This window comes from Lagenorhynchus albirostris, chromosome 20 (assembly GCF_949774975.1).
Source record: "Lagenorhynchus albirostris chromosome 20, mLagAlb1.1, whole genome shotgun sequence".
Taxonomy (NCBI): Eukaryota; Metazoa; Chordata; class Mammalia; order Artiodactyla; family Delphinidae; genus Lagenorhynchus; species Lagenorhynchus albirostris.
Genome location: NC_083114.1, coordinates 11,212,617 through 11,228,585, shown reverse-complemented (window position 1 = coordinate 11,228,585; position 15,969 = coordinate 11,212,617). Strand labels below are relative to the sequence as shown.

The 15,969-nt window shown below is 54.2% G+C and overlaps 1 protein-coding gene across 3 annotated transcripts in view; it reads right to left on the bottom strand.

The window, feature by feature from the left end:
• Positions 1-5,534: 5,534 nt before the first annotated feature.
• SMTNL2 (smoothelin like 2) overlaps positions 5,535-15,969 on the bottom strand; it is a 32,581-nt gene continuing 22,146 nt past the window's right edge. For all 3 annotated transcript variants that reach the window (XM_060133793.1, XM_060133792.1, XM_060133794.1), the window contains 4 exons: positions 14,886-15,065; positions 13,541-13,658; positions 13,084-13,235; positions 5,535-6,498 (listed from right to left, as the gene is read on the bottom strand). In XM_060133793.1, coding sequence (XP_059989776.1) covers positions 6,372-6,498; positions 13,084-13,235; positions 13,541-13,658; positions 14,886-15,065 — 577 coding nt within the window. In that variant the 3' untranslated portion in view covers positions 5,535-6,371. The remainder of the gene's footprint in view (positions 6,499-13,083; positions 13,236-13,540; positions 13,659-14,885; positions 15,066-15,969) is intronic.

Here is a 15,969-nt window from a genome sequence, read left to right as displayed (position 1 = left end):
GGGAAAAAGTGAGCTGGGGAAGAAGCAGGTACTCATGGTGGGAGTGCAAAATCCACCCGTAGGGAGGGGAATTTGACAATACCGAACAAAGTAGGCATTTACCCGTTAACCCAGCAACCTCATTTCTGGGATTTAACCCTGAAGACACACCGCCACAAGTATAAAGCAGCACATACACAAGGCTGCTCACTGCTCGTAACAGCGGAACATCAGAAGGACCTGGATGCCCTTACACAGGAGACTGGCTGAAGAAACTGCCCACTACCCACACAGTAGAGGACCACGTAGCCACCTTTTAAAGAGGAGGACGAGCTCTATGAAACGATTTCACTTGCTAATGAAAATTAAAAAGCAAGGTACATAGCAAGTATTGGCTACACTATCCTTTCTGTAAGAAAGAAAGGAAAATAAAAACATAGCTATGTATTTGCTTATTATTGTGGATGGAAGGGAGGGAGGGAAGGGGATAAAAAAGAAGGAAAGAAAGACACAAAGGGAGGATGAACCAGAGAGTAAAGGAGGGAACAGGAATGGATGGGGGAACGTGAATGGGAGGATACCTTTTTACACAGTTTCGATTTTTAAACTAGGGAAAGAATTTGCACATTTAAAAAATAAACTAAACTCATGGAAACAAACCCTCCATTGAATGCAAACAGAAACAGATGAACCTAACTTTATATCAGATTCATAACATGACTTCAAAGAGAAAACAAGTACTGCAAGCAGCTTTTGAGGGAAGTATCTGTGCACCCTAAGAGGATTTATTCGGGGGGGGGGAGGCGGGGGAGGGCTGCCAAGAAATCCTGAACTTTACTTAGTGGATTCGTCATTGGCCTTGGTATCAGTTTTTAAATTATGGAATTCTTGTCTGTGTATTACAGCATAGAAGACAGTTGTAATACATCGCAATTGTTGGGAATCAGGATTGTTGGAGAAAAAGAAATGTAAGTATGGAATAGAGGAGGGTGCAGATGAATCCTGTGGTCTCGGATTTGCTGGTATGCTTGGAGGCATTTATACATAAAATTTCTTAGCTCTGTTCACTGAAAGGGCTTAGAAGCAAGACACCCAGTAGCAATGAACATACCTGGTTCCCAGATCCTGACTGAAAAATACGACTCCCCACTAAAAGAGACCAGGATCCCTTGCTGCTGATTCCAGGATTACGGCAAAGAAGATAAAAGGTCAGCCTGGAACACCTTGTGCCACCAGGCAAGGAAGTGCTCAGAGGCTGATGGGGACACATCAAAAGGACACAAGAGCTGTCTTCTCCCCGTGGACAAACTGGACAGTTTGAGTATCAAAAATAATAATGACAGGGATTTCAACACATTGCATTTTTTGAAAAAGAATCATAAGTCCATAGTAATACTCAAAAAAAAGGAGATATGAAGAGGGAATGGCCTTCTTTACAGAGGAGTGTCAGCTATTAAATATAGAAGAAATGATGGAACTCAAAAATCACCCCTTTCAAGAAACGTATGGTTACCAAAGGGGAAAGCAGGGTGGTGGGGCTGGGCAGGATAAATTAGGAGCTTGTGATTAACAGAGACACACTGCTATATATAAAATAGACAACCAACAAGGACCTCCTGTACAGCACAGGCAACTACATTTAATATCTTATAATAACCTATAATGGAAAAGAATCTGAAAAAGAATATGTATGCACAACTGAATCACTTTGCTGTACACCTTAAACTAACACAACATTGTAAATCAACTATACTTCAATTAAAAAAAAATCACCCTTTTCAACTCCCAGTCTAATCACAGATTCAGGCAAAAATCATCAGCTGATAATTCTAAAGGTGTTGGGGAGAAGGATACTCACAGGGTCTCAAGAGCATCACCCAGATTTCTAACTAGTTACAGGGGGAGAGAGTGCAATGGAGAGGTCTGGTGGACACCCTTCCCCACACCATCAACCCTCCCATGGCCAAAAGGGGGCTAACCCGCCCCATGTGCTCCTCATGTGATGCTATGGAAACATCCATCACCTGGGCTGTATTCGTGCCAAACACGTTTCACGTGAATCTACTGAGGAGGAAACAAACGACAGCAGAGTGGGCAACAGTCTACAAGGCAACCGGCCTGGGCTCTTCCAAAGAGTTAAGTTAAAAATAGGCAGTAAAAAGTGGAGGGACGATTTTAGATTAAAAGCAATTAAAGAGACACAACCACCAAGTGCAGTGTGTGAACTCTGATTGGATCCTGGATTGTTAACAATTTTTAACAGCCTAACAGGCATGTGGAAACAATTAGGGAAATCTGAATGGACACTGTATACAAGTAAATGTTCCGTTTCTTAGGTGTGCTGGTATATCGTGCTCATGTAGGAGAATGTTCTTATTCTCGGGAGATGTCTGCTAAAACAGTATTCAGGGCCAAGCGTCATAATGCACCTTACTTCCAAATGGCTCAGAAAAATGGAGACAGGACACAAACATGGCAGAATGTTATCAAGACAAAAGAATACGCAATGTTCACTGAACTCTTCTTTCAACATTTCTGTAAATTTGAGGATTATCAGAATAAAACCTTGGGGAAAACCAGTAGCTCTGATGCATCAGGACACTCAATAGAAATCACGAGGCTCTGCTAGCACGAGTTTTGCAAATGCCTGGTGTACGACACACGAAAGGGAACAGGTGAACTGCTTTGGCAGTTGGTCCGTGATGCCCAGGGACAAGGTGGCTTTCAGGTCCCTGGCATAGACAATGGGTAGTGATCATGCTGCCGTTTGCTGACGCAGTCAACACTGGAGAAGGAGCCAGTTGTGAAGGGAAAAGGAAGGGAAAACATTCTATCTGGACATTCAGGCTCCCAAAGCCCACACCAGTCCTGGGTTATGAACCCCTGATGTAGAAGACGGGGCACAGAGCAGAAGACACAGCACAGGGGAGTGACGGATGGGGGGAAAGGAGGCCATGGTGGAGACTGGGAAGAAACAGCCGGACAGGTGGGGGGAACCTGAGAGTGTGGGTGAGGTCACGGATGCCAGGAAGAGGGTCTAATAAGGCACATATCACCGAGATATCAGACACACTAAGGACACTTGTAACTGTGAGTGATGAAAAATTTGGTTTGTAAAAAATATAGATTTTTGCCCCTTGCTTATGTGACAGCACTGGATCAACTCAAGGGACCAGGGTGGAGTCAAGATGCACCCAAACACTGGCATGTCTCGGGTGTCACCACCCATATCGTCTTGCCCTACTGATTCGGGGCCTCCATCAGCTCTTCATTACACCCAGTCGGATGGTCTCCCTCCTGCAGAGGCTGCCTGGATACCCCAGAGAGTGCAGCATTCTTGGTTCATCCTTCCCAGGCGTTTTTTGGTTTGTTTGGTGCTTTCTAGGGAAGAGGCAGGCCTATGCATTTTTAAGGTGCTCTTTCAAAGGAGGATGAGGGCTGTTTGATGTCAAATCAAGTCCAAAAACCATGAGATAAGAGATCAAAGGCTTTAAAAGCAAGCCCAAATCAAATCTCAAAAGCGAGACAGATAAGACGGATACTAATCCTACCGAGAACATTCGTCACTCAGCAGAAGGGGATGATGGGTGGATGCGAGAGCGTAGCTCAGAGAGGGGAACAAAGGCAAATCAAGTTGGCCGTCTTGACGGGCATAATCGATTCACCAGGATGCGTTGGTCACCTGTCACTAAGTTCGAGAAACCCAATTCAGAGTTGGTTCTTCTGGGTTGCACAGATGTCCCACCTAAAACTGACCAACTTACTCAGCATTTTTAGCACGCCATCCAATTGCCTGGAGTCACATAGACCTGGGATGGTAGAAAAGAAAATATCCTCTCACACATGTCTCCTCCAGTTACAGAGCACTGACCGCTGCAGCAGGGAAAACTGAGAGCTTTTCGTCATCGAACACATTTGCGAAATTCGTTGGCCTTCACAGACTGTTCCCCGAACACCTGGCCTGAACGTTCTCCTCTAACCAGCATGTACAAGATCATATTCAGAAAGTGCTTATGAGCTCTCCCTTGGCTAGAAAAATCTCCATCAGCTGTCAGAGAAGCTAAAGCCCATCTTGGCTCTGGAGAAACATTCCCTTCAGGGAAAAACGCACAAGCCAATCTGGTCACTTAATAAGTTTTAACAAAATCCAGGTGAAGGGATCTGGGAAAGCAGAAGAATCTTATGGAACACAAGCAGCTCTGAGAAATCATTCCTCTCGGGAGGTGTCGTGGGGATGGGAAATAAACATGTGAGACCATCTGTACCATGGTAGAAGGCGACTCGCCGTCCAATTGCACAAATGGGAACTTTCCGTGCAAGACTGATCTAAAACGATGGCTTCCAAATGTCTTGAGACTGGGCGGCTTGCTCGCGTTCCGCCCACCCCCGTACTTGCCCCACACCTTGGAACCCTCAGGCTTGGTCTTGGAGATAATCAAGTTTCAAACCCCTTAAAGCTTATGAGCCCTCGTTTGCCCCTCCCCCCCCAAACCACAGACGAGAACATTACAGGACCTACTTTAAAGATATCTAGCCTGGATTACTCTGAATGTGAGACATGAGGGACACCACGCCTCAATTTAAGAGAAATTGTTCATCACGCCAGCAGGATCTGCTCTATTTTATGTGCAGAGGTGCAAGACCACGTGTGCAATTCAGGAGCGCTCTGCTTAACATGTGCAAGGACTCAGGAATGTATAGGCGTGCTTTTTATAAAACCCCTGTGTGCTTGGATTGGCTTTAGGTTTGAAACCCTAAACTTCAGTAAGAAAAAAAAACCAGGTGCAGTGTCTTTGCTAATAATAGGGCTCACCTTCCCAAGCCTCCACGAGACAAGAGCTGGAAAGGGAGTGGTTCCCACTGTGGAAGAATCCAAAGGATGGGACAAGGCTGCAGCCTGAACAAACAAATCTGCTGAGACTACCAATCACCCACTTGGCAAGCTCTGCCGTGGTCCTCCCGACACCCCCAAAGAGCTCTGTCCCCCAACACAAGGGACCACGGGTGATTCTGAGAAGGCACAGATGCTGGTGGTTAGAACCCACTGCACGAGCTGAAGACATACATTAACTCCTTAAAGGGAAGTCCTCCAAGTTCATGGCTAAAATCCAACCCGATTAGAAAATGCTTCTTGAATAAGAATAAGCTAATGGCTGTGGCTTTATAGAATCTAAAGATGTTCTACTAAAACCCTAACAGCTTTTTTTGTACCACCGAACAGCTGTGAAAATAAACCAGTGCCCCTCGATGGGCTCCCCCACGTGCGGGACCACCCCACTGCTGATCACAGATCTGTCAGTCAACTTCCAGGGGACAGAACTGCAAGGGGGGACTTCCTGTCCGTGCTCCTTCCATGACATGGAGACGGGTGACCGACAGGCAAACGCAAGAAGAGCAAATGTGATTTTGAACTTTCTGAGTGGTGATTTTGGTACAGAAACAGTTAAGTGGGGGGGGGGGCGGGATGTAAGCAGATTTTCATTTGAAATGGATGAGAAATCTCTTATTCCCAGGCACCCCATCTCCCAAACAGAAATAACAAATCCCAAGCGAAGTGCGACACATCTTTTTATGTACAAACGGTCAGTGGTACAGATGGAGTTACTTTTTATAAATATCTGCAGCGAATCCCTTAAGAGAAGCTGTGACTAAAAACCACCTCGCAGCGCCAAATGCCCATCCTTCCCTAAAAGTGTTAACTTCCCGAGGGCCTATTCTCAGCCAGACACGTGCGGAGCCCTCCTGGGAAGGACAGGACCACTTTGGGACCCGGCGAGAGCCCTCCCATTTCCCCAGAGAGCCGAGGTGACTTGCAGGTCAGCTGCTGCCCAGGACCTGGGAGTGATTAAACAGTTTCTTCCCAAGACTTCAGTCTTCTTTGTCAAGCTGCTGATTAAGCGTCTCTATATTTCCTGGCAGTGGCCCAGAGCGCGGGAGGAAAGGAACCTACAATAGTGTGAGGAAGTAGAAAACTCTGGGTGTTTGGATTAAAAAACACTTGGTAGTCAATGCAACCCTGTAAAGCCAATGGATCCAGTTCAGCAGAGGGAACACTGATTCAGGCTTCCAGAATCTACAGACAAGCATTATTATTATTATTATTATTTTTAAGGAAGGTAATTATTTAGCACCAATTTCTCTCTCTCTGGTAATACTTCCTTTTCCTTGGAGCCCCTGGCTGTGATCAGTGCAGTCAGTGCACGCAGCTCAGCCGTACTTTCCCATCAGTAACGCAGCCGGGCAGGTTGGGGAGCGCGGTTACGAGGCACAGAACAAACAGCTCTCTCACACCAGAATGCAACTCTGCTCGGGGGGGGGGGGGCATCCTGACTCCGGGACACAGGCGGCCCCACCGACTCCTTCGGGGCTTGGCTCTCCAGCCCCGAGGGGCTTCACTCAAAGCGACGCAGGTGGTTGTACAGAGACTGGACGTAAGTGAAGACGCACATGGGGTCTGGCTTGCGGCCCATCACCATCATATCCTCCACCTCAATGAGGCGCTCACAGCTGGCCAGATTCCTGAAACACAGAAGCTGCATCAGAACGCCGGCCCCAGCCATCAGCCCCAGAACAGAGCTTGGCCCGGAGCTGGAGGCTCCCAAGTGCTCTCCAACTGTGAATTCACATCACCCCAGAAGAGCCTTTGCGGTTACTTTCTCTAATGCAGTGTTTCCCAGACTCCCACATCCAGGAACCGCCCTTACGACTCGTGTTTTTACATAACTAGACTTACTTTAAAATTTCAGTGAAATTCAGCTTCACTTTAAGGTTTCACTAAATTAAGTTCTGCTAAAAAATTCAATTCTATTAATTTAGACAAACTTATATTAATCGAAAAGGTTAGTTTCATTAATAAAAATTTAGCTCCAAAATTAAATTTCACTAAAAAAATTCAACGTGTATCAGCAGGATATGGAGAATCAGCACGGGCTATAAATGTAAAATGAATAAAGTAAAAAATAAATTCACCCATATGCTTCCTAAAACAGTGTCTTTGGGCTTCCCTGGTGGCACAGTGGTTGAGGGTCCACCTGCCGATGCAGGGGACACGGGTTCGTGCCCCGAACATGTGGGAAGATCCCACATGTCATGGAGCGGCTGGGCCCGTGAGCCATGGCCACTGAGCCTGTGCGTCCGGAGCCTGTGCTCCGCAACGGGAGAGGCCACAACAGTGAGAGGCCCGCGTACAAACAACAGTGTCTTTCACCTTTTTTTTTTTAACCATAACCCATAGTTAGAGGTGTTTCATCGTGATTCATTCAGCACGCGCATACATTTATGTGGAAATAAAGTTTCACAAAGATACTGACCTTTTCTACTACTCATATTTTCTCTAGATTTCATCTTTATCTCTCTCCCCACCTCCTTTTTTTTGTTTTTCTGTTTGGTTTATTTTAATGTTGGTCGTGAGCCACTAAATTGATTTTATTATCTACTCAAGGGTCACAACAACTCAAAGTTTTAAAAGTTGCTTCAAATCATCTTGTGAGCCTCCCCTCAACCTCGCCCCGGGCCCGCCTCATGCTCTGGGAAATACTGGTTTAACTTCTGGCCCACTGGTGTAGATGCGTGTGGAAACTGGGGCCTTTCACTGGGCTGCAAAAAAAAGCTCTTCCCTCTGCCGTTCCCAGCTGGGAGGGGGACTGAAGGTCCCGGCTTCAAGGTCTCATGGAGGTGGGAAGACGAGCATCCACCTGGGAGGTAACAGCAGGGACCCTCGCCAAGCCCAGCAAAGCCCCGCCCTGTGCCGAGCCAGACGCGTCATCAGGCCGAACCCAAAAGGCCCAAAGCAACTGCACTCGGTCCAATCAGCTTCAACAGCTGTGTGCACTCTTGTGGTTCCAGGGTCTCCGGTCTTTTTGCCCCCATATCCATAAGTCCATGAGTGACACTGTTCACATCCCAGCTGTATCCTTCCTAGCGATATGATTTGAGGACGACACTTAACTTCTCAGGGCCTCAGTTTCCCCGACTGGATAACAGCCACTTCACAGGGAGGTGGGAAGATCCACGAGCTCATCACACAACCAGCAGGAACGGTGTCTGGCTCATCAGAAGAGCTCAATAAACGTTAGGAATGATCACTGTTGCTGTCTGTATTATCATGGTTCGCTCCAAGCAGCAGAGTAGGTCATCAGGGAAAAGAGGCCTGAACTGGAACTCTAAAGAGCTGGGTTCAGATCCTGACTCTGCCCATAGCTTCACCCTTCCGTGCCATTTCCTCGGTGGAAAGTCAGCCCCCGACCTCCGCTCCCCCTCCCGGTGGGCTTGTTCTTGTTGGGAGGTGGTGCCTTGTACCCCAAGCACTTTCTACCAGTCCCTGCCGGCTCCTGGGCCTGCGTGCTCCAAAGACAAGCACTGTAATCTCAGCACGGGGCCCATCCTGTGGTGCTGGCCTGACGCTGGGCCTCCTATCAGAAACCGAAAGTCAGGGCGAAACGGAGACGCCGGTCCTGGATCCCGTCGGCGGGCTCCCCCTCGGTTTGGAGCGGGCAGCTTGCAAGGGAAGCCGAGGGCTTTGTGGGGTGGCGAGTGGCTCTGGCCCGATAAGCGGGCACCCTGGCTGCCCAGGATGGGCCGGGGAGAGGCTCGGTGTCAGGGGAGTGGACGCTGTGACGAGGATATGCACGCAGAGGTGCTTTGTTGATAGTCAAGGACTGAAGATCTGAGTTCCTGGGGAGGCCGTGGACCTGAGTTCATCTCCTTGAGCTATCAGGTGGCGTCTGATGCCCTTCTCCATACCTGCAGCGCAGGGAGAGCTCCTTCTACCCTCCCAGGGCTGCAGACGGAGAATGCCAGGTGTGTGCCCAGGTATCACCACTGACAGCAGTGGCCTGAGTACTCAGTCTCCAGGAAACGTGGGCACCGTTAGAACCCTAAACCTCAGCCTTGGAAGAGAACTGAAATCCCACCCTCCAAACACCCCCCTCAGAGGCACCAGCCACCTGGTGAAGGCCCTGCCTCGGCCATGCTCCCCTCCAGGTTCAGGGAAGGGGCCCTAATTTCCTCCAAGCACCGTTCCGATCCCTCTGCGGGTGGTCCTGGCCAGGAGGAAGTTTTCCCTCACGTTTCTTACGCGATTTTGCCTCTTGGTACTTTCTACCTATTGGCCTCACGAGGCTATTCTCAGTCTAATTGCTTTTCCCCCCACAAAAGAGCCCTTCACGTGTTGGAAGAGAATCTTAATATCCATCTTTCCCTGAAACTAACCATGTCTGGTTCCTTCGCTGTGCCCCCAGTGGGTACCTGGGGGCCCTCCTCTGAGCGGGTTCTGGTTTCTCTCTAGGATTGCTGGCACGTCCCAAGTGTTGTCCAACTTGGGCTGGCCCCCCTTCTTCATTCTAGAGGCTGCACTGACCCTCCCACTAATGACATCCCTGCCCCTGCCCAGGGCGGCAGTCAGGACGGGCGCTAAGGCCTGACCCTGGTATCACCCTCTACCCCGCAGACAGGAAGCTATGGGCAAGGTGCTGGCTTCCCCAGAAACCAGGGAACTGAGCCCCTAACCATCTGGTCCCCACCCCACCCCAACCAGCCGTGACAGTAATGATAAGATTTCTAGAAGCTATGGACACAACTCCTGAGACAGGATGTGAGTAAAGGAAAATGATGATGAACACTGACTTTTATAAAAACATTTCAGTCTCAGAATATTAGAGGCCCCAACTGCCTTTTAAATGAAAACAAAACTGCTTTTGTGAAAACACAAACTTGTTTTAAATAGTTCAAACAGCATGGAATCATCATCCAAAGAAGAAAGTACAGGTCATTTCAAATGTCGCTGCGCAGCAAGAACCAGAGCTATCGTTTGCCTACTACCAATTTTAGATGAATTAGCCCCACCTTGTTTGGGGTTAAAAAAGGGTCAGAGGATTTTCTCCTACTACTATCCTATTGTGATCTTCCTCACTCCAGGGCTAGCCTGTCAGGCAGGCAGGTGGAGGAGGTGCCTGAGGGGTTATTTTTATTTGTCTAAGCCTTCTCTAAATGCAGCCTGGGATGCCAGGGCTCGGACTACAGCCTCCTATCTGGTTTTAGAGACACATGGGCACTACAAATAGCCTGGAAGCTCCCTCAGCTGGGCTGTAACCTGAGAGTAGGACACATTCCCCGCAGGGCAAGCGGGCTCCTCAGCTACACTGGCCGGCCCCGGGGCCTACACCGCACCCTCCATCTCGGCGGAGAACCGCCCACCACAGGAGCTGGTCCTCCCGCTCTCCAAGCCCCGAACGCCTGGCCTGTCGACGAGGGGAGCTCACTGTGTTGTCCACACCGCATCACTCACACAGATTAGGCCCCGGGGAATCTTGGGGGAGGTAAATTATCAGGGGGAGGGGCGTCACAAACCCCTCTTACTCCCCAGGTTCTAGATGCGTCTCTGTGCTTTGAAGGCCCCTTGCTCGCCCAAGGGTCTGGAAGCTTCTCCTTCCTGATGTGCAGGGGCCCTGTCCACGGCTGCTTTTCCTTTCCAAAGGCTATGTCTTCATCAGAGCCCAGGCTCCCGTCACCCTACACTGTCCACCGCAAACTGCCTTTCCGCTGCCTGCGTGGCCCTTGACGGCTTTCCCCCAGCCCCGCGTGTCTGCTTGGCTTTTGCTGGCAAAACTAAGGAGTAGTCTGTTAAGACACTGGTAGCCAGTATCCTCAAGTAGGTGTCCCTGTGCCTTCTTTCCAGCTGTTCTAACCAGCTTATTGTCCAAGAAACTAGGCGAGCCCAGCTGCCATCCTCCCAGGAGGCCTCGGGCAGGCAGGCCCACCCTCCCAGCCCTGTCCCCCAAGTACCTGTGAGCTGAGTTCCCGGATGACTCAGGAGGGGAGGCACCTTCCTCCCCCTCAGGCCGGCTGTGGGTGCCCCTCTCTGCCCTCTCTCGAGTCAGCAGATAAGCCAGAACTCATCTCAGGGGCCCGAAGCCCATCCTCCCCTCCCCTCCCCTCCCCTCCCCTCCCCAGCTAGCCGGAGCCGGCTCAGGCGGCAGGAAGGCGGGGCCCCGTTTTTACCACGTCCTTTGCTCTGGGTGGGAGGGAGGTACAGCCTGAAGCAGGCTCCCACGCCCCAACCCCAATGTGGGAGTAGAAGAAACATCTGGTTGGAGCCTGGAGGCTCTCTGAGCTCACACCTCGTGCTGGGAAAGCACAGCCACGAACGGCTCTGGCTCCGGTCGCCAAGGGAGGTTACGTTCCCTGCGAGCTGGGGTGCAGGGCCACCATCCTGGGGCCCGGGGCACCCCTCTCCCTGCCACAGCCCAGCCTGGTCCAGGGCTGAGGGTGACCAAGGCGGCCGGGGCTCGAGCGGGCACCGCCAGGCCCACTGGACTCGATGGAGAAAAACTGTCAGACAAGCGTGGCCTCACCCAGCGGTGGCGGGGGGGGTCTTGGGTGCCCACATCGGAGCCCGGGCCCTGTACACTCTGACCATCTGCTTTTCGACAGTCACCCTTCTGGGCTTCCAGGCAGCTGGGGAGGCGCCCCCTCCTCAGCATCGAGCCGTTACGCTTGGCGCTACTTCAGCATCGTCTGGATTCAGTTGTGTAACGCGCTCTGCCCAAAGCTGTTTCCGCAATTAGGACGACAGCTAATCCTAAACAGCCAGGGAAGAGACGGCTCCCAAAGTATACAAGGAGTTCTTACGACCCCACGGGGGCGAGAGGCCACGCGGGTCACCCGAGACAACATAGCAGGGGCAACGCCGGCACGCCAACAAGTCAGGGTCTCCGTTCTGCCCCTAGAGCGAGGACCCGCAGTCCCGGGCACGGGGCTGTAACCTGTGAGCTCCAACTCCTTCCCCGTCCGGGCTTGGGGCCAGGTGCGGGGTGGAACAGACTCTGGGTGGGGGGGGGTGGGCAGGCCAGGCTTCAGGGAGGGCTCTTCCAGCTCCACCAGCACGTGAGAGCACCTCCCGGACGTGGGCACCGGGGTCGCGGACAAGACACGAGGGGGGTCAGGCACACATGGGTGGCCAGAGGCTCACTCCACCAGGCACAAAGGTGGGCGGCCAGGAGAGAATGAAAAATGTTCCCTCCAGGAAACTCAGCTCTGGGGAGGTCCTCCTGCCCTCTGACCTTCCTCCCCCTAATTCCACAAAGCCCAGCAACAGGCAGCCCTCAACACCCTCATCTCTGCCCCGTGCCTGCCCTGGACCGGGGGCACGGACTCGACGGACCGCAGCAACAGCTCCCCTGCCCTCTGCCTTCCGTGTCCAGCCCACGTGAGGCCCTGGCATGAGGGCAGGAGGTGGGGGAGGGTGGAGGGTTTACGCCCTCAGCTCCCTTCCTGCTGGGTCACTGTGAGCTGGTCGCACCCACTGCCCCAAAGTACAGCTCCTATCAGCCAGCCCTCTCCGCACAGCTGTTCTCCCCAGCCCGAGGGTGCCCCATGGCACCTGGCTCATCGCTCACTCCTGCCCACACGTTTGCAAGGAAGCCCTTTGTTAAACCCTCCTGCCTACTCGGTTTGAAGGCACCTTCACCAGAGCACTCTTTGACACTCCCCTGAGGCACGGGGGGTAGCCCTCAGCCTACGACCAAATGCCAAGCTCCCCGAGCACCTCCTGAACCCAGAATCACCCCTCACCCAATCTTCTCCCTATGAGCGGGTCTTAAGAAGGTAGGCAATTTCCTATCAAACGCTTTTACGACATTTAGGGAAGCAAAGTGTACCTACTGGAGAAGTCTGAAATGTCCCCCAGGCAGATATTCAGTTTCCTGCTGCTCAGCTGCTGGGCTCTCCCAAGCAACTGTCTCTCTCACCAGCCTGGAGAGGACAGGCTCCGTGCTCCGGCGGACCCTGCCCCACTGCCTCTTGCACCTTGTCTGTGGCTGGCCTGGCCGACCGCACACCAGAGGCCGGGTACCAGCCAAGAGGGCGGGTGCACGAGAAGAGGAGAGAGCCTGGCTCTACTACTGAGTGCTGGGTGGCCCGGGGAAAATCCCCCCTTCCCGGCCATAGTCTCTCCATCTGTATGGGAGGCGACAGACTGGGTGGCCTCAAGGCTCTCAGGTCTGCGGACAGCTGCCCCCGTCCTGCCGGCCCCTGTGCTGGACGCAGGGCAGAACTCGGGCTTGGGGACTGGGAGGGCCTGGCAGCCAGGGGACCCGCCATACTTACTCGGCCATGGTGAAGGCCAGCTCGAAGTTCTGCCGCCGCTGCGCGGGGCTCAGGGCATTGTAGTCGAAGGCATCGGGGAAGAAGGAGTGCACCAGGGCGCAGAAGGCCATCCCGTCGCTCCAGCTGGAGGAGAAGTTCTGCAGGTCCACGTGCTGCGAGGCCAACGCGGGGAGGTAAGGGGGAGCACAGCGCCGGCCTCAGCTCCTCCACCTGATTCGACCCCACAAGCAGGCCCTCCCAGCCCCTCCCCAGGCCCACCATCCCCCCAGCTCAGCAACAAGCCGTGCCTGCTGGACTCCATCTGCAGCAGCTGGGGACCGATCGGGAGGGTACAGTTTCTCCAGCTCCTACCCCTCCGCCCCAGACTGGGGCTCCCGTCCCGGCCAGGGGAACACGAGCGGGGGGGTGGCGCCCACTCCTGCCTCTGCCGGGCTCCCGGCGGCCAGGCCGGGCTCACCTGGTAGCCGAGCGTCTTGTTGCGGCACCACTCGAGCAGGATCTGCTTGATGCTGCTGGCGCTGGCCACGCCGAAGCTCTGCGAGCGCTTCAGCTTCGCCCGGGTCTCGCCCTTCCCCCTGCAGAGAGAGGGCGGGCCTGCTGGGGGGCTGGGGTCTCGCCCTTCCCCCTGCAGAGAGAGGCCAGGCCTGCTGGGGGGCTGGGGTCTCGCCCTTCCCCCTGCAGAGAGAGGGCGGGCCTGCTGGGGGGCTGGGGTCTCGCCCTTCCCCCTGCAGAGAGAGGGCGGGCCTGCTGGGGGGCTGGGGTCTCGCCCTTCCCCCTGCAGAGAGAGGCCAGGCCTGCTGGGGGGCTGGGGTCTCGCCCTTCCCCCTGCAGAGAGAGGCCAGGCCTGCTGGGGGGCTGGGGGGCTGCCCCTCGGCTGCCAGCTACTCCGAGAACGTGCTGCACCTGCTCACCCAGGTAGCAGGCAACCCTCCCAGCCCTACACCCACGTCCAGGCATGAGCCCCCCATCCCAGGGCACAGCCTCCCTTGATGGAGTCTGGCCCGACCAGATCCCTTCCAGCCTCCAGGTCCCCTGTTTACTTCCCACATGGGCAATCCTGGGGCAGAGGACCTGAGGCCCCGCTTCCTTTCATCCCACCCCTCCTCTGAGCCTCCCTCCGGGGCCGCCCTCTTTCCTAGCCTGGAGCAACGGTTTCTTCCTCTGGGCCCCAAGGACACTCCTTAATGGCCAAGAACAGGTTGTCTGGGTCAGCGGGACACTTCCTGGGTGTCCCTTCTGACTCACTAGAGTCAGAGCCTTGGGAGCGGGACTGGGGGTGGTCATCATCAAATATGCCTGGGCCGCACCCCACAAGCAACAGGCATCAATACCACCAGCGGACAGGAGCGCTGGACAAATGTGTACAGAGGTGGATCCCATCTGGGAGCGGGGGTGGGGCGTGATAGGGGGCTGGTCTCGCTGTGTCACCTCCAGTGACTGCCCTCTGGCCTCTCCAGTCACGCCCTGAAACCAACTTCTCCAGTTGGGTGAGGAATGTGGGTGTGAGGGCAGCCGGGGCCCCTCCAGGACCGGGGGAAGGGGGCCTAGGCTCTCCCCAGGCCTTGCCTGGCCCCCTGCCCGCTCCTCTCCTCCCCACAGCTGGGGCCCCCTATCCCTCAGCCTGCTCCGTAGCTGGTCCTGACCTTGTGTCTTGCCCAAGAGGTCACATCTTGGGGAACTGCCCCCTGGGGAACAGGACAGGGCCGGCTTTGCGCGCTGTGCCTGCCTGACCCTAGTCTGGGCCCAGGCCTACTCTGGGGGCCCAGACTGGTCTGGGGGGCGGGGGGTGAGAGCATCCGTACTTGCCAGCTGTATCCTGCTCCCATTTCTCAAATAACGCCTTCCGGGCCTGCGCCCCCGAGGTGCGGGGCAGCGTCTGCGACCTCACCAGCTCCCGGCGACGCTCCCCCTGCCGATGGGCCTGGGTCGTGGCTGGCGGCTGCGGGGATGGGAGAGACTCGGGTGGCGTCACCAGAGGTGGGCTGAGGAGAGAACCACGGAGTCAGGAACACAGACCCGCCCATCACTAGCTCACCTGGGCCCCGGGCCCCCCACCCCACTGAGTGTAGAATGAGGCAGCCACCGGGCTACAGGCAGGGAGGAAGCACCACTTGCTCTAGTCCCCAACCGGTTCTGCAGCTTTTCCAAACTGAGCTGCTGTCCGAGGCAGGCCTGGCCGGCAGTGGGCCCCTCTCTGAGCATCGTCACCCCTCGCAGGTGTCCGTGCCTGGGCTGAGCGGGGTGGGAGTGGGGGCATCCTCCTCGCGGGAGGTGTACGCAGAACCGGCCTCATCAGGACCAGGCCCCCTCCTCACCACCACGAAAAAGACCCCCTTTGTTTCTCCCCTGCAACAGTTTTCCAGAAAGCCACAATTCTCCTTTTATTACTGAAAGGGGGGACAAAAGCCAAGCCAGCCTCTATCCCCAGCTCCGATCACAATCCGGTGGGCCTGGGGGAGCATGGGGACAACCACAGGCCAGGAGGCAGCAGACCTGCCCCAGCCTAGAGACGTCCTCAGCCGCGGGCGGAAAGCAGGATGGGTGGACAGGAAAGTGGGAGATCGCCCCATGCTCCATCCTCCTGTGGGGACTGAGACACCCCCTCCAATCTTTGCACAGACTTCCTTTCAAGGGTGCTAAGAGAAACCAGCCCAAGGCCCTACATATATATATATTCTCCAAACAAAACCCTCCACCTAGCCCCGCGGCCTCATGTCCTCTGCTCAAACCCCACCCATTGACGCTGCTCTCCCTTGGAACCAAGCCCAGGAGGGTGCCTCATCCTGGGTCAGCATGGGAGCTCCCTGCAGGGGCCCGGGCAGCCCAAGTTCAAGGCAAAGTCCAGACGCTGCCTGGGGAGGGCTGACCTCCCCCCACCGGGGACTG